General features: G+C 38.2%; 2 protein-coding genes across 3 annotated transcripts in view; both read left to right on the top strand.

The window, feature by feature from the left end:
• The window catches only part of LOC145978359 (sialin-like), a 32,241-nt gene extending 25,749 nt beyond the window's left edge, over positions 1-6,492 (top strand). Inside the window, exons 7-10 of the mRNA XM_083110957.1 lie at positions 1,587-1,719; positions 3,182-3,337; positions 4,342-4,427; positions 6,091-6,492. Of these exons, the coding sequence (XP_082967083.1) occupies positions 1,587-1,719; positions 3,182-3,337; positions 4,342-4,427; positions 6,091-6,300 (585 nt within the window). The 3' untranslated portion in view covers positions 6,301-6,492. The remainder of the gene's footprint in view (positions 1-1,586; positions 1,720-3,181; positions 3,338-4,341; positions 4,428-6,090) is intronic.
• Positions 6,493-16,415: 9,923 nt separating this feature from the next.
• LOC145978361 (carbonic anhydrase 2-like) overlaps positions 16,416-22,817 on the top strand; it is a 48,299-nt gene continuing 41,897 nt past the window's right edge. For both annotated transcript variants that reach the window (XM_083110960.1, XM_083110961.1), the window contains exon 1: positions 16,416-16,492. The gene's annotated coding sequence lies outside the window, so the exon portion shown is untranslated. The remainder of the gene's footprint in view (positions 16,493-22,817) is intronic.

Here is a 22,817-nt window from a genome sequence, read left to right as displayed (position 1 = left end):
GATGAGCCTGTGCCTTGGCCACCAAGGTCGCCAGATCTTAACCCTCTCGATTTTTTCTTCTGGGGAGAAATGAAAACCCTCGTATACGACACACCTGTCACATCAGCTGAGGACCTCGTTGCTCGCATCAACGTCGCCGCCGCGACGGTAGCAGATACACCTGACTTGTTTGCTCGTACTCGACAATCCTTGATTCGTCGCTGTCATCTCTGCGTAGAAGTAAACGGCAGACATTTTGAAAACCGTCTGTGATTATTGCCCTCGGCAAATACCAGTGAGAACACTTTTGGTATTGCTCCCCACCCCCTTTGTGTGGTGAAAGTGACATCTTCAGTTGGTGAACAGTGACACGGACTGTCTGTGCGTAAGATATTGTAGCATTTGTTGTTTGTTGTGTGTGTGTGGGGGGGGGGGGGATATTACGCAGTTGTCGCGTGTAAAAATACACGTTGTCGCAATCATCTGATATTGTGTTTTTCTTTCCCTCCTCCTGTCTCTCGTATGCCACATGACATGATTCGTTCATTCCTCGCGTGTAACTGGGGTATGCAACCGTGCTCAACTTTTCGGATTTTGTGTTCGGTGGTCATGTTTTGATGTTTGAGGTCGGGATGTGTTGTCTTGAACGCATTTCTCATTGTCACGGTCCTTCTTGCTGCGTTACATACCTTTTCCATGCATTGTTGTTGCTGGAAATCCCCAATTCCTTTGAGGACTCCATTGCGCATGCGTGCAGTGAACTTTTCATAGTGACTTCCGGACTGAGCACATACGATTCCTTTATGATTCCCTTGGAACCGCCTCTCTATCTGTGATAGTATTCGTCCCAGTTAGGTGTGACGTTCACTTTCTCACCTTTTGCGAGGCTCCTATCTCGGAAACGAAGCCTCAGTCGTAAAAATGGAACTTAGACTTTTTGCTTGTTTTCGTGTGAGGAATCACCTCCCAAGCGTTGTAAACGACCTTTAGAAACACCCTGTATATATATATATATATATATATATATATATATATATATATACACACACACACACACACACACACACACAGAGGGGTGTAAGGGGTGACCTTCCACATAGTACTATCAATTGTCAACCTGACTTCCATTTAGTACTCTCTTGACTGCATTTTGCATACTAACGAGGCTCTGGTGACTGGCCCTATGGCCAGTATAATTCTGTGTGTGTCCTGTCTTTTGTCCTTGTGTGTGCTGAGTGTCCTTTAAGCCTCACATGTTAATGAAGGTCATAATATTTAATATTAATATTTAGTGACACCACATAACAATTACTTTTTTTTAGTTATGGTAAGGGGCTGGACCCCGCATAATGTGAGGTGTGGAAAATAGCCCAAGTGCTGACGCACTCAAAATTTTAACATCAAATTTTAAAAAAAACATATATATGTACTGTATATACAGTGGACTCTTTTTAATTAGAACTCGAAAAGGACGCAAGGAAAATTCGATTTATCTAAGTTATGCATCAGTATGCATACACATATATAAATGCATTAGAGCTGACGCACTTTTAGATATATTTTCCTTCGTGAAATATTTATTGTATTTTTATTTTCCAACCCTCTAGAATGGCTTTTTGTCAGCACTCCCGTATCTCTGCCACTACACATTCTCCGTCTCGTCCAGTTTCTTAGCAGATTATATTCTTGGTCAACGACTCATGAAGCTTACTGTGATACGTAAGACGGCCATCTGCGTCTGTAAGTATTTTGAATATGTTTTATTTTCTTCTTAATTACTTTCTTCATACATGGATTACACTGGGGAACAGTGAAATTGCGGCACAGTGTTTGAGAGCTAATTTAGGGCAATTTCATGCTGCTGAATAATGATATAATAATATATTTCCTGAATTGGCTCTAATTTATGAAATAAATGCAACTAAACCAAAATGGTGGAAACATAAGACATACATATAAATGAACTTCCAAGAACAATTTAATATTTCTTTTTGTGATTACAATCTTTGTACCATTAAGAAACTTATTTATTTATTTGTAAATTGTTGCTAGGCCTGTACAAGGTTGATTGTATTTGTAACATGACAATGGAAGATGCAATTCACTCTTGACTATTCGGTTTCCACCACATATGCAGCTATTACATGGCTGTTGATTTTAGTCCCCATAGTAACGCAAAATTCTTTATTTTATGTTACTCATTTTCACTAAGCACTGTATACATTACGTAAAATTGAGAATTTTGAACAATTTCAGCCCATTATCAAATTTTGATATTACCGAGAAAAGCGTAGAGTAATTTTACCTCCTACATTTTCCATGGTGTGTTTATTTTTATAACTGGAGTCAATTCAACTGAACCAATCATATAATTGGCAATCACAGCTGTTTTGTGTGCTGAAACTGTTATTAAACTTTATGCCACAAAATAAAATCTTCTTTTTGTTCCCCAGTGTTATCGATGGACAGAATTATTATTATTATTTAATTACATTAAAAAAAGATCCCGTTTAATAATTCTTATACACTGCATGAAGTCTGTAGTTTCCACTTCCAAATCAGACAAGAAAAGTATTTTCTTAATTTTACATAGCACCCCATTTCCTTGTTCAGTACATCGTTATTACATTGACTGAAGCTATAATATTAAAATACTTACGAAAATGTTCTGCTAAATTCTAGTAGCTATAAACAAAATATTTCTACTTGAGTGAATTTGAAGGGTCCCTCACTTCGAAACGATAGACAAACATCGTCTTTGCCCCTACAGTCCTTGTATGTATTCCCAAAATATTCTTCTTGTCCAGAAAGACTGTTTATACAGTTTCGTTCTGTACATAAATTATGGACATATATTATTCATAGAGTTTGTGCTTCAAATCCACGCATATGTTCAGGTATTCAATAAGAAACAATTCACAAATTGCATTTTTATTTCCTACATAATTCAGTGTCGTCGTCCCCCTCTTCCCACCCACTTCTCCTAAATTTCGTTAATAAAATAACGTCGGATCGGATTATGGAAATATGGTAAAATGTGGCACTGACATTTGAAAGTAATCAATATAAGATTTGGACACATCACGACATGTGGATCGACTTGTACACTTTATCTTGTCAGGGGTATTAATATTTGCCAACAAACTCTTATATTTTATCATGAACCGCAGTCCAACTAATTGTTAAAATATTTTAATTACAGCTCATATTATCCCGGCCCTGGGCCTAATAGTATTCTCGTTTCTTGGCTGCGATGCAACAGCGTCTGTTGTGGTGTTAGCAGTTTCATTTGGAATGAATGGTGCGATAGCATCTGGTCACTTCCAAGCTTTCACGGATATAGTTCCTAACTTCTCAGGTGTGTACTATATTTTGCTTGTTTATTACACATGCATGCTGGTTATTTCCTTAATATGTCTATACAAATATTTTCGTGACCCTTCACAAACTAATAGCTAGCATGTATGGTAGCTAGAATATTGTTATCCAGTCTGGCCCTATTTCACATACTCACCTTCTTCTTGGATTTATTTTTGCTATTTTTTGTTGTTTCCATTATTGTCAATTTTAATGTAAAGTGTTAATTAAATAAATAATAAATGTAAACTTATAACTGGTGACTTTATACGAGATAGTATAAAGATAGTAACTTAGACATCACAATGACAATTTTGTCTGTTTTCCGCATAATTATCCATTTAAATCTACGCAAGCTTGGAGACGTAATTGGCTTTCCTTCTATCTGTTGGTCGCTTACTATACCCCGCGACAGGTTAAGTTTGCAGCAGGCTTTATGTATTAAACCGCGCGAGAACGGGGCTCAGCAATTACCGTGCGAGTTTTGCCTCGACCGCCGAGCTGTTCATATCACAGGCATTGAGAAGATCGGCAGTATTGCAGCGGGACTATATTCTGCGCGCACGTTTGGGTCTACATGGGCGAAAAGTTGCTGCAAACTTAACTTGTCGCGGGGCTAGATTGTTAAGGTCTGAAACGTTTCCGGTTGCATCAAATAACTTGTTGATTCTTTAGATAGTGCTGGAGGTCCACATTCCTGTAGCATTCGTCGTTGAACTTCAGCTACACGTTACTGATAAAGGAAAATACACGTACATATTTGACACGCTGCTCAATACTTAGGCGACTTGCTGTCATTCTAAACAACATCCACTTCTTCCGCTATGGCAGTTAGATTTTACATACCTGTAAAGAAAGATGAAAAGGAAAGAAAAATACTAGCTCAATTAATACAAAAGTTTGCAATGACAAAAGGTGCCCCCTTAATTGATTAATATAATGAAATATTAATATTAACGAAAACAGCTGAATGTTAACAAAATGTAACTTATTTGTTTCCTTCAGGTACTTTGAATGGATTTTCTAATGGAATGGCGTCCATAACTGGAGTGATAACTCCCATTCTTTCAACATCGATTCTAACACGTGATGTAAGTATTGGTTATCATAAAACTGAATGTGACTGTGTCCATTCATTAGATGTTATTAATTGCAAAAACCTTCAAAAGCTATTAGTTCGACTGTTCGAAATATTGTGAATATACATAAAGTCTAGTAATGATAATAACTTCTATTCTGACTTTATGCTCTGTGGCTTTCAAGGCGTGTACAATACAGTATTTTTAAACTTATACTAATTAAAAATTTAGATTTCTGCTTCACTTATTTGGCTATTCTCAAGCTTAAACGAATTAAGATTACAGCTAAAGGTTTGCAGCTGCTTGTTGCTTTTTGGTATCCAGTAATTGAATGATTTGTTTATTTAACGCCGCTTTTCTTCCATTTTTGTCTAATACAGTACAAATAGACCATTGCCAACTTACCCTATCATCAGTTTGGACCCAGTTTCGGTACAACTTTACCACTGTCAAATTCGACTGATGGACGATCTGGCGATGTGGTGGTCACATTGCAGCAGGCAAAATCATCAGTGTGCTTGTAGAGTTTGATGTAAAGAATGTATCGAAATGGGTGCCGAGAATCAATATTAGAAAATCCTTTATTTAAAATAGGATAGCTTGAAAAGAGTGGGTTAACGAGATTTTGGTAAAGAAGGTGGTGTGTGTTGAGTTTTATGCTGTGTCCAAGAGGATTGTGGTAACTCTTAATCGTTCTGTATCACAATGGGTTAGGTTAGTAAAATAAGTCAGGAGCGTGGGGTCCATTTTGAGAGCAATGATTACAATTTTTTTTTTAAAAAAAAATATATCACGTTAATCAACATGGCTAGCTTGTTGTGGGCCTAGTATTAAAAATTGTGAATCGATGTCGTGGAAATACACATGAGTGCAACGCATTTGCCACTCCAGCCAGTGTTGTTAGGTACCTAACACATTTAAAATAAATAAGCACCATTTTAAAACAGCATACGATATGATGAAATGTTGTAAAAGCCAAGGTCGCGAATATAAGCTGCCCCTTAACTTTTCACAGTTGAAATTTGGATACAAAGTTCGGCTTATTTTCGGGCCAATACGGTACAGTGGGATCCATAAGTATTACCAAGCAAATTGTTCATCACAACGTTTACTCCCTTTGTTGTATGCAATGAGAGCTTCAAGAACTGACACAAAACACCAAACAATCTGCTTACAACCTCTGAACCTACGTAAAAATACAGTCCTTAAAAATACGCAGGATGAAGATAAAAATAAACGAAAATAGTCATGGATAATTTGCTGACCAATATTTAAGGATTCCACTGTACAGTGGCATCCATGAGTATTAACGTGCAAATTGTCCATCACCATGTTCGTGCATTTTATTTGACCCAAAAGAGCTTCAAGAATTAAAAGAAAAGTCAAAACAAGCCGTTGACAACTTCTGCACCAGCATACATAAAAATCCATCGCTTAAAAACACACAGGATGTAGGAGAAAAATTAATGACAATAGTCATGGACAATTTGCACGGTAATACTCATGGATCCCACTGTACCACACCATAGTCCAAGCAGCACATCTAGTAGGAAATATAGCACCATGCGATTCAGCCTTAACAATAAAATTAGAAGCACAACCAACACCTTTTATACATCATAATTGTGTTCGTTTTTAATGTGCCTTGCCTGATTTTAACTTCTTGTTTTCACAGCCCAGTATCAACGGGTGGATAATAGTTTTCTGCCTCTCTGCAGGGATTTATGCCAGTTCCAGTTTGTTGTATCTATTCACATTCAACGGGGAAACTCTTTCATGGAACAACCCTTCAGAAGATGAAGACAAAGACGAAGAGGATAGTTTGACAATGGCGTACAATTTCGAACGCCAGAGCAAGCTAGTGACTCGCGACAGTAAACTGTGATTCCAAGCTTATTTAAGGCTTTTTTTCATGAAAAACATGGCAGAACTGAACTTATATAAGCATCCAGTGATAAAAATAGCCTTGTTTAACGAACCTTATTTTTTCTACGCTTATTGAACGATCATTATTTTTATATATGTGTGTCCATTGTGTAATCATGTATCATCTACTAATTTCATGGTTGTAATACTTACCATAACACTCATGTTATTTAAAATAATTCAGTTGTAAATATATTTGCTCTTGTTTTATTTGGTATACTTGTTGATTGATTTATATCAGTGGCGTATGTTGAATCCAAGATCTGGGCTATCTCAGTATGTCACGTGGTCCTAAGCTTTGGAGGAAGGGAGAAAAGTAGGCTCGCGTAAACTCCGTGCGTAATTTGTTACATACACCCATTTAATCGTTTTCTTCAAGAAGTCACTTTGCAATGCAAGTGGCGCCATCTCGTAAGAAACCAGGTTGGGAGCTCGTAAAAAATCAGGTTGCCAACTCGTAAAAAATCAGGTTGCCAACTCGTAAAGAACCAGGATGTCAACTCGTAAACAATCAGCTTGCCAACTCGTAAACAATCAGGTTGCCAACTCAAGAATCTTGTTGCCAACTCGTAAACAATCAGGTTGCCAACTCAAGAATCATGTTGCCAACTCGTAAACAATCAGGTTGCCAACTCGTAAAAATTCAGGTTGCCAACTCGTAAACAATCATGTTGCCAACTCGTAAAGAATCAGGTTGCCAACTCAAGAATCATGTTGCCAACTCGTAAACAATCAGGTTGCCAACTCGTAAAGAATCAGGTTGCCACCTCCAGAATCACCACCATCTTCTCACTGAAATGAGGTGATTTACAATTTCTGATCAATTTTTTTTCTGCATTTTATTCTCTAGGCTTCAGGCTTCGCAGATAGCCTAGCTAGCCTAGAATATACGCTCCTGATTTATATGTATGTATAGGACAGTACTCGAGATGAAATTCCTAGCCTGGAAGGGGGAATGTTTGTTCAAGTTTTGGGGATAGGAGGAAGGATACATGTATGAATCAACATGTAGACAATGAAGTAGGTGGAGGATGGTTATGCAAGTTATCCTAACCGGAGAAAATGCTTTGTGAAAATGTTCTTAAGCAGAGGATGGCATCTGCCTGCGATCCTCTCCACTTCGAGCACTGTCTATTCCAACATGTGTGTATATTGAAATGGATTGTAATTTATGTTGGTTTTATTTTCTTCTGCAATTTTCCATGTTAAGATATTAATTTAAACAGCTATTTCTAATTATAGGGTTGCAATGCTCAGGCAGTAAACTGTTTTATCCACTAGCGTGAAATCCTTGGTTTGATTCCAAGAAAGTGTAATAGATTTATTTTACAGGTACTTGTCAGAGTACATTTTAATCTGCAAATATCATTTTTTTTAAATTCCTCCATCAGATATATAGTAGCTGAAATTTTTTAAAAATATATGAGCTTTAACTAGAAGAAGAAACCATTAGCAGAGCTCAAATATTTTCTGCCGAAACTTTGAATGCATATGTTTCATCAAAAAGAAAAAATATATAGCTCTTATATTATATCACTTCCCTACTAACAAAATCCTAAACATTGACTTTTGTTCAAAGTTGAATATCAATTTTGGCCTTAAATTTCAGCCATTTTTATTAGAGATGGTGCAAAAACTCACAGAACATAAAATAATGTTTGAAATGTATTGAAAACAATGTTGTTTACCACAGCTTTCTATCATTTTTCTTAGCTGAGCTATCATAATTATCGCAACTGTCTGCAAAGGCCAAAAATACCCGAAGTCATGAAACAAAAAAAAAATGACCAGCATTTTTAAACAAAGTCAAGTTTTAGAAAAATAATGCCAGCTTTGAACTACCCCTGCATATGTGTTAAAACAACAAAAATATTGAAAATTTTAAAAGTGGTCAAGCAACCAGTGCTGGAACATTTGGTATGGACTGACCCATATGCATTCTGGACAAAAATTCTGGTCTTAGTACAATTTCTATGAACTGAAAGTGGATGAACATCATAGCAATGCTTCTCCCACTTATTCAACATTTCTAACAATATGATTTGTACTCATATTAGTGGTAATTTGCGAGTGCTTTAGGGCCATTTGTGAACAATGTAGATGTATGTCAGTGGAAAATTGGTTCATACATCCTATCAGTGGCGGCTCGTGGTGAACAAAGTGGAAGGGCGATAAATCACAAATTTGCTCTACTAGTAATGTGAGTTTAAATGACGAATTTCGTATAACAGCCAACGTGACAAGAAATGTATATATATATTTGTGTTTACCGAATGTCATGTTACACGTTTGCACATATTATAATACAATTAATAATAATTTAACACTAATAAGATGATCACTAAAGATCCAAGAACAAATATAGCTTCGGGGAGTCACATAATTATTCGGACAGATAAGATTTCTGAATAGTTACTGATGACGTAGTCGTGATATAATACGATGATAAATGTTTAATATTTATTTAACAAACAAAACACAATATGAGCACACTGTTAATTATCTTCAATTATGTTTAATATAATATATTAGTAAAATATTTTCATTAACCAAAGCAAACATTTTTCGTGGGTTAAACAAAATTATTCGGACACATGGAAGGAGAAACAGGAAAACACGCTTAAAAAGCAACGAACAGAAATGTCAGTATCTGGTAGGCATCCCTTTCATTTTTAACACCTCGGATAAACGATTTGGCATACTTTCTACCAGTTTTCTGGTGTACACTGGCGACATGTTGGCCCATTCATGTTGAAGTCTCTCCTTGAGGTCTGCCTTCGAGGTAATAGGTGTTTTCCTCACTTCTTTTTCCAACTTACACCAGAGGTGCTCAATGACGTTCAAGTCTGGAGACTGCGGTGGAGGATGGAGCACTTTTGAGCAGTTCTACAATAACCATTCTTGTACTACGCGGGAAGTGTGTTTCGGGTCATTATCTTGATAAAACATAAAGTTACAAAGAATGCCCATCATTTCAGCACTAGTCTTTAGATTTTACTTCAGAATGTCAAGCTAACGGTACCTGTCCATTGTATGTTCGATGAAAGCGAATTTACCAACGCCTTGGGCCGACATGCAGCCCCAAACCATTACGTGACCACCCCCGTGCTTCACTGTTGCTTGCAAATTTTTCCCTCGGAGCTCTAACCGATTTAACTGTAGCATCTTCTAAATTAACAGAAGTAAAGAAATTAAGAAGAGAAGTTGCCTGACAACTTTGCCACATTATCAGGATTTTTTTTGAAACGTGCCAATGAATACATGTTTTTACATCTACATGATATAGAGGTACTCTGCGTCATTGGATTCCAAATATACTTTCCACTAAACACATAGATAAAATATAACGCATAAATGCGATAACATTGCAAGTAACAAGAATCTGTAGCCGACTACAGTGGCAAGCATACGGCATTACAAAGCCAGGGGTCCCGGGTTAGAATCAGGGACTGCGAACCGAATTTGAATTCGAACTGAAACATGCTCCAGTTCGACTTATAGTTCGCACTCGAAGCTGAACTGAAATGTTTCGCTACATTCTGGTGCACCCTAACCCTCCGTGTAATTTCAGTTTCAGTTTTGTTTCGGAATAAAACTTCGTAGTGAACAATTTGGTATTTTGGGGGCTGCCAGATCCGAATATTTGGAAATAGATAAGATCCGAAATGCCATTAAGGCAGTGTTTCTCAATTTTTTTGCCTGAGAGTCCCCCTTGACATAATTGAATATTTCTGTGTACCCCCTGAATTCTCAATATTTTATATACCTAAAAATTGTATGAAATAAGTGTAAAAAATGACACCAAACACGAACTCATTGCTTCCAATACACTACATAATAATATGGATACGTAGTTATTACTTCTGAGTGGCAATATGTTTGTAATTCGTATATCTTGGTCGTGTTTGGTGTCATTTTTCATATTTTATAGCCAAGATTTCAATTATAACAAAATAAATGTAATATTGTTACAACATAAAAAAAATAACATTGTTGATTCAAATAGTCAGTAGGTGACTCCATAGGCGCCGACTCCATGGGGCTTGGGGGGGCTCGAGCACCCCCAATGTTAACGATGTGGGGGCAGAGCCCCCCTAATAATTTGCTTAAGAGAATCTAATGTATTATTTTGCTTCTCTTGTAAAGTTTACTCTGAATTGTGCCACATGAACTTAACTTTAAATACACATTTGAAATGTTCTAGACCATCAACGCTGGGGGGGGGGGGGTGAGACCGCTAAACCATCAACTTTGGGGGCGGGCTATGAAAAGAGACAGCAAAACACATGAGGGAGGTTATCTAAGTGTCTCCCTCCGATTTCCATGAAACGTGGCAGGTGTATGGAGGGGTCCAAAGGAAGAAATACGTTTTGTTTCGGCTAACCACGCTCCGTGTCCCTGCTCTGGTCCGTCTATTGTTATGCCCATGCCTATCCGGAAACAACGGTGTCTATGAATTCAGAATCTCTCTACAATTGCACTGCGTTTGGTACCGACAATCCTACAGTTCTGTGTGTGTTCCAATTATATGTGCGTGTTCTTCCTATGCCAGATTTACGTGGTTTCGGGGTCAGATCCCCACTTAAATTTTTCCTCATCTTGACATTTGAGGGAGGGTTTTGCCCCCTAAAACCGTTTTTGAGCTGAAACAAAAAAACACGTATTTCTTCCTTTGGCCCCCCTCTATACACCTGCGAAGTTTCATGGAAATCGGAGGGGGACACTTACATAACCTCCCTTGTAAGTATATATGAGTATTGTTAACATCAGGGCCGGATTAAGGTAGGTGCTATTGATGCTGCAGCATTAGGCCCATTCCTGAAATAGGCTCAGATGAAAACGGACGAGAATTTTCCGAAAGCTGAACAGTTTTCTTTTGCTATATTAACCTGAAAATAAATCTTAGAATGAAATTTGGAGCCCCAATTTCGGACGCCTAGACACAGCATTACATATTATACAGTTACTATTATTCTTTACGTGACGTAACTATAACGTCGTTGTGTTTATTGTTCACCGAAGATTTCAAGTTAATGCTATCAATTTTACGTTAAACAGTTTACATAGTAATTTAGCTGCGTTTTTTGCAATACCTTGGTGATTGTTGCCACTTTATTATTGTTCGGTAAGTGCGACGTAGTAAATTTTTCACCTTGAAAGTTAGTTGTACAGAAAAAATCGATGGTATGCAGCATCAGGCCCAATTTCGTCTTAATCCAGCCCTGGTTAACATTTTTACTAAAGAGTTTCAAAAGACGATGTGCATGAACTAGGAGAGTGGATGGGACGTTCGGGCTACAAATAACTCTCACATGACATTCAGAACGAGATCGTTGATATATTAGGGAGATCTGTTTTGCGCTCCGTGGTAGCTGATATTAAAAGTCGGGAATGTGAACAATTGACATTCTGCATTCGAATTGTGGATGAAAATTTTGATATTTTTGAGGAATTCATGGGCTTTTACGAGATTCCGAACACCGAGGCCAAAACTTAAAAAGGGAGGGAGTGATCAGAGCCCCCCCAATAATTTTGACAAGTCGGCGCCCCTGGGTGACTCACTAGTCACTACGTCCGTCCGGTCCAGTTTCTATTGCGTCACCACCTGTAGGAAGGGAACAGGAAGTATGCATTTTCCAACAGTGCCTTACATCGCATTGCATTCCCGTTCCCAACCAATCACGTGGCCTCCTACCCGACTGCCATGCCATGTTTAAATCCAGGTACTATAAATAACCATGTTCATACAAGATATTAATCAAATCCACATTGGTATCGTGTTTTTCACCACAGCTGCAGCGCAATTCAAGAAACAATTCTCATATCGGCATTGTCCAAGAGTGGTGGACATTGGTTCTGCGGTCACGAAAGAAGTTTGATCGACACACTGTCGGCTTAAACCACAATACATTTTCTTTCAATGGGTAACTGGGGAAGGCAAGTGCAATGCGCATTTTTCCCACTTTTCATTGTGGTTACTCTTGGGAGGGCGCATTTTTCCCACTTTTATTGCGATAGCGCACTTTTGCGGGCGCATTTTTCCCGACACCGATGGTTTTGGCTGCACCAGCCACCCAGGTAAGCGTGGAGCGGTTGTTCTCAAGTGTGAAGTTTGTAATGTCAGATTTGAGGTACAACCTTTCCTCTCCAACACTTGATGATCTCATGGTCTTGCGGACGAATGCTTTATTCCAAAAGCGTTCTGATCAGCACTTGCCAGCCTTAAACCAAGATGAAAATTCTTTCAGTTCCTCTATTAGCTCCAGTAGTGTTTACGAGTTCGACGAGGAGGAAGGTGAATAGTTGTCTTTCATGCTCGCATGTTTGCTGTCCTTTTTCATAATTATCATTTGGAAAGACATTTAAAAGATTAACATTGTAAGATTTATGTATGACCTAATTTCCTTCTTTATTCAAAATTTAAATAATAGCTGTTATAGTGCAAATACTATGTTACATACGAGGAGGAGGAACTCATACTACAAAATTATGACAGGTATCATTTACAATCAACCAAAGTTTGTGAAACATATTTTTAAGTGTTTTTTCTTTAATCCATGGTTATTTGTAGGTGTGAAAATATCCATCGAGGATAGATGCTTATTGCGTCTTTCATAAATTAACAGTTCATACACTATTTTATTTTAATTTTCTATTTTCACGAATTCAGAAAACCAAACCAAATTATGTAATTACATACAAAAGAGTAAATGTCATTTTCCATGAATTGGAAAATTTGCTGCCATAGGAAAATCTAATGTGTATTAATATTATTGATGTAGTTTTGCGCGAAAATGGACACACTTATGAAGCTAGCCACAGCTCACATAGAATTGTATCTGTTTTATTAACTACAATTTCGAGAACTGAAAGTGAACCGCAATGTTTCATTCCGAGCCGAACTGAAACTGAAACTGAAAGTAGGTTTCAACTGCAGTCCCTGGTTAGAATCCCGGCCTGAGCATGAATATTCTTTGTGAGTGAGTGTCTCTCCATCAATTTCATCATTCATCCTCATCGTCGTGATTAGCCAAAAGAAGCAGAAAGCGATGCTAAATAACAAAAATCAAACAAGAGTCTGTATTTTTTCAATTACCGTTGATTTATTTTTTCCTCATTGGAAATTATGGTATTATTGCTCTATTATGGAACATAAAATGATTTTTTCAACGGTTAGTAATTTATTATCTTATGTTAACGTCCCAGCTTCTGGCAACTCTTCATTGTTTACAGTTCTCCGGAGAGAGCGGTCAGCTTCGGCTAGGCGGTTGGGTTCGGACGACGAAAACCGTCGCCCTCCCTTGCACAGATCCCTTGCGTGTTTTCTCCCCAACTGCCTCGTCTCTTCCCCCGCGCGGTCTCGCCTCACAATACTTCCAGGCACATAAAGTGGATAGGACGGCGCCCCGCCATTATCTCGCTGTAATAATAGCAGTTTCGTATTCCCGCACAGTGGCAAACTTCACGATTGTCGCGGAAGGATAACTACAAAACCGACTAACCAACGAAATATTTGCAATTCAGGCAATGCGAAAGCTATAATATATAAATGTTAATGTAATGTTCGTTCACACGGCAGTGCGGCGTCCTATTGTCCTTATGAGCGGCCGCGCCTGCATCCTATACTGAAACCTGTGATATTTTTACTATGAAAAATATTACCTTTCTGATTTTTAAGATTGCTTTGAACATATATTGATTATGCTGTGTAACAATTTTCATTGTGGTAAAACCTGGGACTCCCTATCAAACATTACCCTAAGTGGGTTGTTCTTTTCATCACAATATATTAATTTATTTAAAGATGTTTCTACTTTCTGAGTAGGTAAGAGTGATGATATAGTCATTTTCTGTTAGGATTGCCCTTCTCCTCTCCAACAATACCTAAACCGTCAAAATACTCCGCATGGTTTCTGAGATATTCCATGTTTTGTGTCACATGGTGCGTTCGTTCGTCACCCAATTTCTGAAAACTTTGAAATTTTCAAAAATTCGTAACTTTCAAAATATTTTGTTAGACAAGTCTAATATTACATATTTGTCATATGGGACCCAGTATCTATCAGCACAAAAAATATGAAACAAATCCATTACTATGAAGCAACTTTTTGTCTTTCAATTGGGTGATTTCACGTGGAATGACCCATATATAAACAAACACACACATGTCCTCTTTTAATCAAGGCGTCGCAGGTTAGATTCCGGTGAACACATATTACACAGTGGTTCGGATCCCGCTTTAAACAATAGAAACAATCAAACAAATAGACTGTCCCACTGCTCAGCGTGGAAAATGAGCGTGACGTCAGCTCTCCAAAACTTGATACCATCTACAAATCTAACACAGATAATCTGAACAGATAAGAAGATTTGAAACCAGAATTGCAACTAAAATCTTCAGGTTTTGAATGATTGATTGATTGATTTGTTGTTTTAAGTCCACTTTATGCACAGTAAGGCTAATCGGGACTGGACCTACAGTTTAAAGTGGGATCCGAACCACTTGTGCATCCACTGGGTATCGAACCTGGGACCCCTTAATTACAAGGCAACAACGCTACCACTGCGCCATCGGGGAGGCCCCAGGTTTTGAATGAAGTAAGATTGAGAACATTGCACATTCTTTAAGTAATATATAAAACATTGCTTATTCTTGAAGTTTATTTTATGCCAAAATGGGCGAATCGAGACTGGACCTACAGTTTAGTGTGAAATTCGAGCCACAGTGCAATATGCTTCCGCCGGGAATCGAACCTTGAACTCCTTGATTCTATTGGATTGATTTGATGTTGTAAATCCACTTTATGCACAGTAAGGCTAATCGGGACTGGACCTACAGTTTAAATTGGGATCCAAACCACTATGTGCCTCCACCGGGAATCAAGCCCGGGACCCCTTGATTACAAGGCGACGACGCTACCATTGCGCCATCGGGGAGGCCCTATTGAACTCCTTGATTACAAGGCAACAAATACTGTAAGTCGGATATGTCCATCTAACAAACAAACTAGAGTCGTTAGCTTCTACCTTGTGAAAGATCTTGGAGTATTTGATTGGTTGATTTATTTTACTTCGCTTTTCTGCCACTTTGGCTAATCGAGAAGATGATGACATTGATGAAGGGACACTCGCAAAGAACGCCAATGCCCAGGCCAGTATTCGAGCCCGGCACCCCTCGCGTCGAATCGCGCTGAATCAACTATACTTTGCCGCGGAGGTCGGCTGTATCTTTCTTTAGAAAAATCCCACACCAAACCTAATTCTACTACAAGTTATCTCCACAGTCGTAGCAGACGAATAGGATACTTATATAGAAGCCGCATTGAACGCTTTATGACCACACTTCCGAAAATTCAGCGTTCAAGTCCCGATCATACCATTGACTTTATTCTTGCATCAATTTCATTTAATCATCATCTCCATCGTCGCGATCATGGGCGTAACTTGGGATCTAATTTTGAGTGGAGAGAATCAAACTGGGCCTAATGTTGAGGAGGCAGAATCAAACTTGGGGTCTAATTTTGGGGAAGAGATTCGAAAAGTCTTCCATCCAATAAAAACGAGGACCAGGATTATTTGATAAAGAAATGTGACGCTTGCGAAATCACACATATTGCTCTTTATCACTTTGCTCCTCAGGCCCCGTAACTTGTAAATTTTAATAAACCTGAAAATTTTGGGGGGCAAGCGCCTTCCTTGCCCCCGCCAAGTTACGCCTATGGTCGCGATTAATCTAAATCCGTAGAAAAGGGATGTTCAAATTCGTGTTTTATATCGATGGAAATTTTACGAGCTTTCTCACTGTAAAAATCGACTCTGTTAGCAACTATTTCAGAATACTACATTGAAAGAAAGCGGCAAACCAAGGACATTATACGTAAAGTCTTTTCATATAGGCCGATTCTAGCGTTTCCGGTAAAAAGATGTTAGAATGTAAAATGACAATATAAAAAAAATCGATCGAGTTTTTAGAGATTCGGACATGCGACCAACAACAATGAATATGTTACATCAATCTTGCGGATGTGACGCTATCATCAGAGTTGTTTCGGCTGGCTAAATGGGATTTGAGCACACGATAGCCCCTGAATCGAAGAGAGAGCGCAGACATCCATTGGGCTGTAAACACACAGGAACAGTCGGGTAGCCACGTAAGTGTTCTACCTTTGTTTATTTCATCCAGCACACATTTGTGACCAAATGGGATCAGGAAGTATTGAAAATTTGTTTGCCTTCGTGGAATTATTTGTCTATTTTACTAAATCAAAAGTGAACAAGTATATAATACTTTCTGAAAGGTAGCAAATTATATATTTACTGTGGTATTTCATTACAATTGTTTGACTTTGCTTTCAAGTCCAATATATGCACAGAAAGGCTAATCGGAACTGGACCTACAGTTTTTAAAGTGTGATCCGAAACACTATGTGCATCCATCGGGTATCGAACATGGGATATGTTGGTTACAAGGTGTACAAAGCCGCCAACTCAAAATAAATTTTGAGGGCCAAGATTGGCATAAACAATATTTAATAGGCTATATGTAAATATATATAATGTATGACATCTACGTAAATTTTGAGGGCAGAAAGTGCCACTACGCCACATCTCATTATCAGAGAAGGATAACTTTAAATGTTTAGGGGAACGAATTTTTTTTGGTCTTACACAAATAATTAATAAACCAACCAGCGTCCCAGAAAAAATTGAAACACTACTAGATATCACAGCTGTTAACAACACTTAATTATTGTTCAAGTCTGACGTCGCTGTCCCCATCGATAAATCAGATCATTGCGTTAAGTTTCTTACTAGAAAAGCCGACACTTACATGTCTTACGTATATTGTAGAAGTTCTAGTACTTTCAATGAACACACGTTCGCAAAAGATATAACTTATGTAGATTTCTCAGTCACATACACTTGATGAAGTTAATGGTAAAGCAGGGTTCTTCATTTCAAATATACAAAATGTTTTAACCCACACACACCTCTAAAAGTCATAAAATAAAATAAGAAAAGTTCACCGTGGATGACCAGTAATGTTAACTTGCTGAGGAAGATCGGAGATAAAAAAAACCTACGATAGTTCAAAAGTACAAGCCAGTCCAAGCAACTGGCAGCATTATAAAGAGTTCCGAAGTTTTACCACAGACATCATGAGATTAAAAAAGAAAGCCTATCTTACCTTCAAATTTGGTGGGAAAATTTAAACCGGAAAGAAACATAGGACGAGATTAAACAATTGGGTATTGTTAATAACAAAATGTCTTACAATAATACACCCTCACTCATAAGTAGAACTACTATTGAAGATTTCGATGCCGTTAATGCTCATTTTGGTAAAATTTGCAATGAATCTGACATTCCCCTCCCACTGAAGTTGCAGCAAATAAAATATTTAGAAAACAAACCTATACCACAGGGAAACAATATGTTAACTTTACTGAGGTAAATGAATAAGTTGTATATAAAATTATTTATACCATACGTTCGTATAGCTTTGGAGAAGATGGTATTAGCACTAAAATACTCAGAATTGCTTTGCCATGGCCTGTCTTATCTCCTCTAACGCACATCATCACGCTAACGTTTTCTCGATCCAATGGCATTTTTCCTAAATCGTGGAAAGATTCAATAACTTTAAGCCACCGTGTCCTCTGGCTGTACTATCTAAAGTTCTCGAGAAAATTATGCGGAACGGGACAGTGCTCAGCATTGCAAGGAAGTACAGGTCTTCCTTACCACATCACTTTTGGAGATTCCGAAACGGATGCCCAACTTTTCCTCGGCCAGCCCCGGCTGTAACTGCGGCGCCTCTCACACCATCGCGCCACCGGCTTCGAAGACTTCCTCGGTGGGACCTCCATCTCATGGCCAGCAACCAAAAGAAAAAACCTTGCCACCATCTTCGGTAGCCGATTAGGCAACTTCAGCACCTTAAATTTCGGCTGGATCTTTGGCTGACGACAGCGGTCTTTTTTCTTCTTCTTCTTCAAATTTCCTCTCCTGTCGAAAAACCGCTATGATATTCCAAAATGTGATATGTATTACATTTGCTTAGAATTCCTTCTAGAGCATTCACGTGAATCTTCGCCTGTGGTTTGCTTTCACCCTATCCAGACAAACATGCAGAACTCAATATGGTGACCAAGGCAGAAATTTATTTTATTTTAAAACATAAACTAAATAACGTTTCAACCTTCTAGCAAGGTCTTCTTCAGACTCTATACCAAGTACAAATGAAACAAGGTACATTAAGAATAAAAACTTACAGGAAGGGAGGGCGAAGCATCTTAAGAATAGCGAAGAATGCAAACAAGAAAAAGGAAAACATAGAAGAGGAAGAGAGGGATTATCTACGAAGTGAAATGTAAAGAATGTCAGAGTGTGTACATAGGAGAAACGAAAAAGAGGTTGAAAGACAGGTTGAAACAACATAGGGATGATGTACGACTTAAGAGAGAGAGATAAATGCGATATTTAAACACACGAGAGAAACAGGACATGACATAGAGTGGGATGAGGCTAAGCAGATAGGAAGGGAGAAGAGAATACTAGTGAGAAAATGGAAGGAGGCCAAGGAAATAGTGAAGAAAGGAGAAGAAGACACAATGAACTTAAATCGGGGACTGAAGATAAACAAAGAATGGAAGAAGGTGTTAGAAAGAGTAGAAAGGACAAGAGCAAAAGAGGCGAGAAGAAGGAAGAGGAATGAAGAAAGAAGAGAGTGAGATAAAGAGTCCAACCACTTTCCAGATGAAAGGGAATGTTTAGCTAAATCGCCTGTCAGGTGAAAGTACAGTTGACAAGGGAAGGCCACCTGCTGGAATGTTCCAGAAACAACTTTCTAATAAACTTGTGTCTGGAGGAGAGTGATTTTGTGTATATATATATCTTCCTGTTTTGTACCTTGTTTCATTTGTACTTGGTACAAAGTCTGAAGAAGACCTTGCTAGAAGGTTGAAACGTTACGTTTAGTTTATGTTTTAAAATAAAATCATTTTTTGCCTTGGTCAGCATATTGAGTTTTTCATATCATGGAAACAAGGCTTAATGGTTTTATAATTAAACATGCAAAACCAAGCTACGATCTGCCCAAAGAAAGGCAATACCTAGGTTAACAGGTGCATTTCGTACAAGTTCCACACTGGGCCTTCTCGTCTCGACCGGGATTTGGCCAATTGACTTAATAGTCTAACAAAGGTCTGCCAAGTTCTGGCTTGGGAAAAAAAATGAAGTTATAGGTGATTTCGTTCCCACAATGGCGGATATTAACAGGAATCTGTTTCATAAATGTCAGGAAGAATGGAATCAAGTTACAGTAGGGAGAAGACTTTACAACTTCTTCCCAAACATAGAAGAAAGATTAGGGATGACACGCGTACAACCATCAAGGGTCCTTCTTCTCTTTCTAACTGGCCACGGACCTTACGGCCAACACAGGCCCGTAGCCAGGCAGGGGCTATGGGGGGCTCAGCCCCCCTGACAGGGTCGTCAGCCCCCCCTGGCACTGCCACCAGCCCCATTGACATTAGGTAAAACTATTTTGTATTCTAATTTGTTTGAGGTGAAAAGTGAAAATGCAGACAGAATATATTAATTTGTTTTCAACTTCGTTCGCTTATCTTGTTTATGAACAGAAGTCTAAGCAGCAGCAAGTGTTTAGAAGATTCTGTAGACTTTAGAAAGTTCTTTCATAGGGAGCCTTCTTTATCTGTACCTTCCCTGCCCCTGTTGCAGCCTCTCGTTTGACAGAAATCTGTGACTTTGATGTCATTCCTTCCGCATCTGCGTCAAATGTCAAAAGATCCCAAGTTTTATTTCTTTGGCCGGGGGTGGAATATATGGTAGGCACTATGATTGAAGTGAATATTGTACATTTTAACATGTATAATATAAATATCTGTATCATCAAATATAGTATGGAGTGTGTATTACGGGATGGTGTCAGTAGCAGTCATTAGCAGTTCAAGAGATGTTTTAGAAGATATAGAAAAACAAATTTAGTATGTGTATGATATTTCTAAATTTTATGTTTTAAATTAACTTAATGACCCCCGACACACATAATTTACCTTCATTTAATAGTATTAAACTTTTGAAAAATGGACTTGGTTTACAAAGCCCCCCCCCCTGATAACCCGTGAGCCCCCCTCCCTGGAGGTCAGTTCTAGCTACGGGCCTGGACCAACATCTGGCTAGATTTGACCAAAGGCAAGGAGAGTGTTGTCCGACATGTCCCGAAGTGCTGGATTCAGCGGAACATAGGCCCTACCACTGCCCCACACCTAACATGAAGATAACGCGCCTAAGGCATGAGAACCCAAACTATGAAAGATACCACCTTCTTCAGTCAGAGCAATACAACACCTTAGCTGGCAGAAGCGGTATCAGCAGCTGAGTTGCGAAAATACCAATCATCATGAAACCAACTCCCAATACCTGAACCCTTACTCCACAGAGATTGTAATTGAGCCAAGAAGATCAGCAAGGCTGCTGAACCAGAGACGTCACCCATCACCAGAACAACCGGAACTTAACGAAATGCATAACGAAACTGTCACAAACCTCTCGCAACACAATCTAACCCCTTCTCCTCTCAAGCCATCCTGATGCATTCCAGGCATCCCTGAAGTTACCAGGATTACTGTACTTAGGCTACACCAGTACTCAGTGGTGCAGGAACGTTTTCCATTTGGGGGGTACAAAAATTCAACCTTCCATATATATATATATATATATATATATATATATATATATATATATATATATATAGTGTGTGTGTACTTCACACATATATGTATCGCTAGGTAAAATGTGGGGGCATGGGAAATTCCATTTTAGACGCGAATAGAGAGTTTTTAATGCAAAATTTGCCTGAATATTTATTTATTATTATTTGTTTCTACAATTTATGACTATTTATAAAACAGATTTCAAACCAGATAATTCAAAAACATATAAAGTTCTGGAGCTTGTTCTGAGCTCTTTTGAATTTAATGAAATGGAAAATCAGGAGTTCGTAATATGAAAATTGCGAGCAAAGCTACATCTATTCAATTTAATGCAGGTTGCGATTTAAAGGGGGTGAGGAGGATTCCCGCTCCTCTACCTTGATTCATTCCATATCAGGAATAATCATTTCCTACCCACTGAATATGAAAATCATATTTTTAAATATATCGTACTTACAGAATTCAACTTCAGTTCATTTCATTTTAGAGCCCCATAGCTATATATAAAATATCATGAAACTAATTTATGGGAGACATGTACCGTATACAGTGCCTTTTAGAAGCCATGTACTCGGTATTTTCTCAGACTTCTCGAAGGTGTTTTACAAGTACTTTTCTATCAAATACGAAAACTGTGCCCTGTCTTTGACGTATGTTAACAGCACTGTTCGAACGCTTGTTGACAGCTATAGCGTTGTATTAAAAAAAAAAAAAAAAAAAAAACTGAATCGAGATGATTAGCTGTACCTTATCATGCTCTTCGAACACTGAAAACCTATCATTGCACATGCAATACCGACATCCTTCAGATCTCAAAGCAATGCAAATTTAGAGGAAAACCATGCACTCGAAATATTGTTTTCAATTGTTGGTGGACAATATGAAGAGCCGGTTTGAAGAGTTAGGTTTCTTTCCAGATGTAGTCGTATTAAATGCACATACATACGTGTGTTTTATGGTGACATGTTAATTTCTCCTTTATATAAAAAGGTGAAAGGTGGCATGTCTGAATAAGACGCAGTAATTTAAATTTATTTTAAGTAAATTCTTGAAATGTGATACCAAAGTTTCGAACGAGATCGTCTCAGACATCAAGTATCACCTCGTTTTGATTTTGCAGAATGTAAGCAAAAGCATGTACGCGTCACCAGTTGAAGATTTTCGCATCTACAAAGAAAAGTCAATACACATTCCCTCCAACCTCACTCAAAGACCTTGTGAATCCAATCCAAATTGTACCAATATCTACAGTTGAATGTGAAAGCGGGTTCAGTGCCATGAACTTTACCTTAAGTGATTAGAGAAACCATTTAGAAGTTTTAAACCTGCTTTTACTTTCAATAGACCCCCAGTGCATTGTCTTAATGCAGAAAAATTTGCAACAAAATGGATCAAGTCATAAGCATTACAGCGTCCTTGACAAGCCAATTGGCAAATCATCGAACCTGCAGTGAGTCTAATTTATTTCGTGCGTTCAACTGACTAATGTAATTTTCTTACAGTTTGACTTTAGAATTTAACTTAAAATGGTGTTGTGTTTGTGTTGCATTCGATATCAAATTAGATTTTAAGCAATTTATGTCCAATTCTAAGCATACGTAATTCATAGGTAAATCCTCCCCGTTCTGATAAAATCACAAATCGCACCCTGTTTTAATGTCTAGGAGATATCGCTGATCCATTTCAACTAGGAATGTTATCGAGATGAGACAAACTTTCACAACGTGTATATGTCTTA

The sequence above is a fragment of the Lepisma saccharinum genome, chromosome 24, assembly GCF_977018435.1.
Source record: "Lepisma saccharinum chromosome 24, izLepSacc3.1, whole genome shotgun sequence".
Lineage (NCBI taxonomy): Eukaryota > Metazoa > Arthropoda > Insecta > Zygentoma > Lepismatidae > Lepisma > Lepisma saccharinum.
Note: the sequence above shows the minus strand (reverse complement) of the source record. Positions and strands in the feature narration are given on the sequence as shown.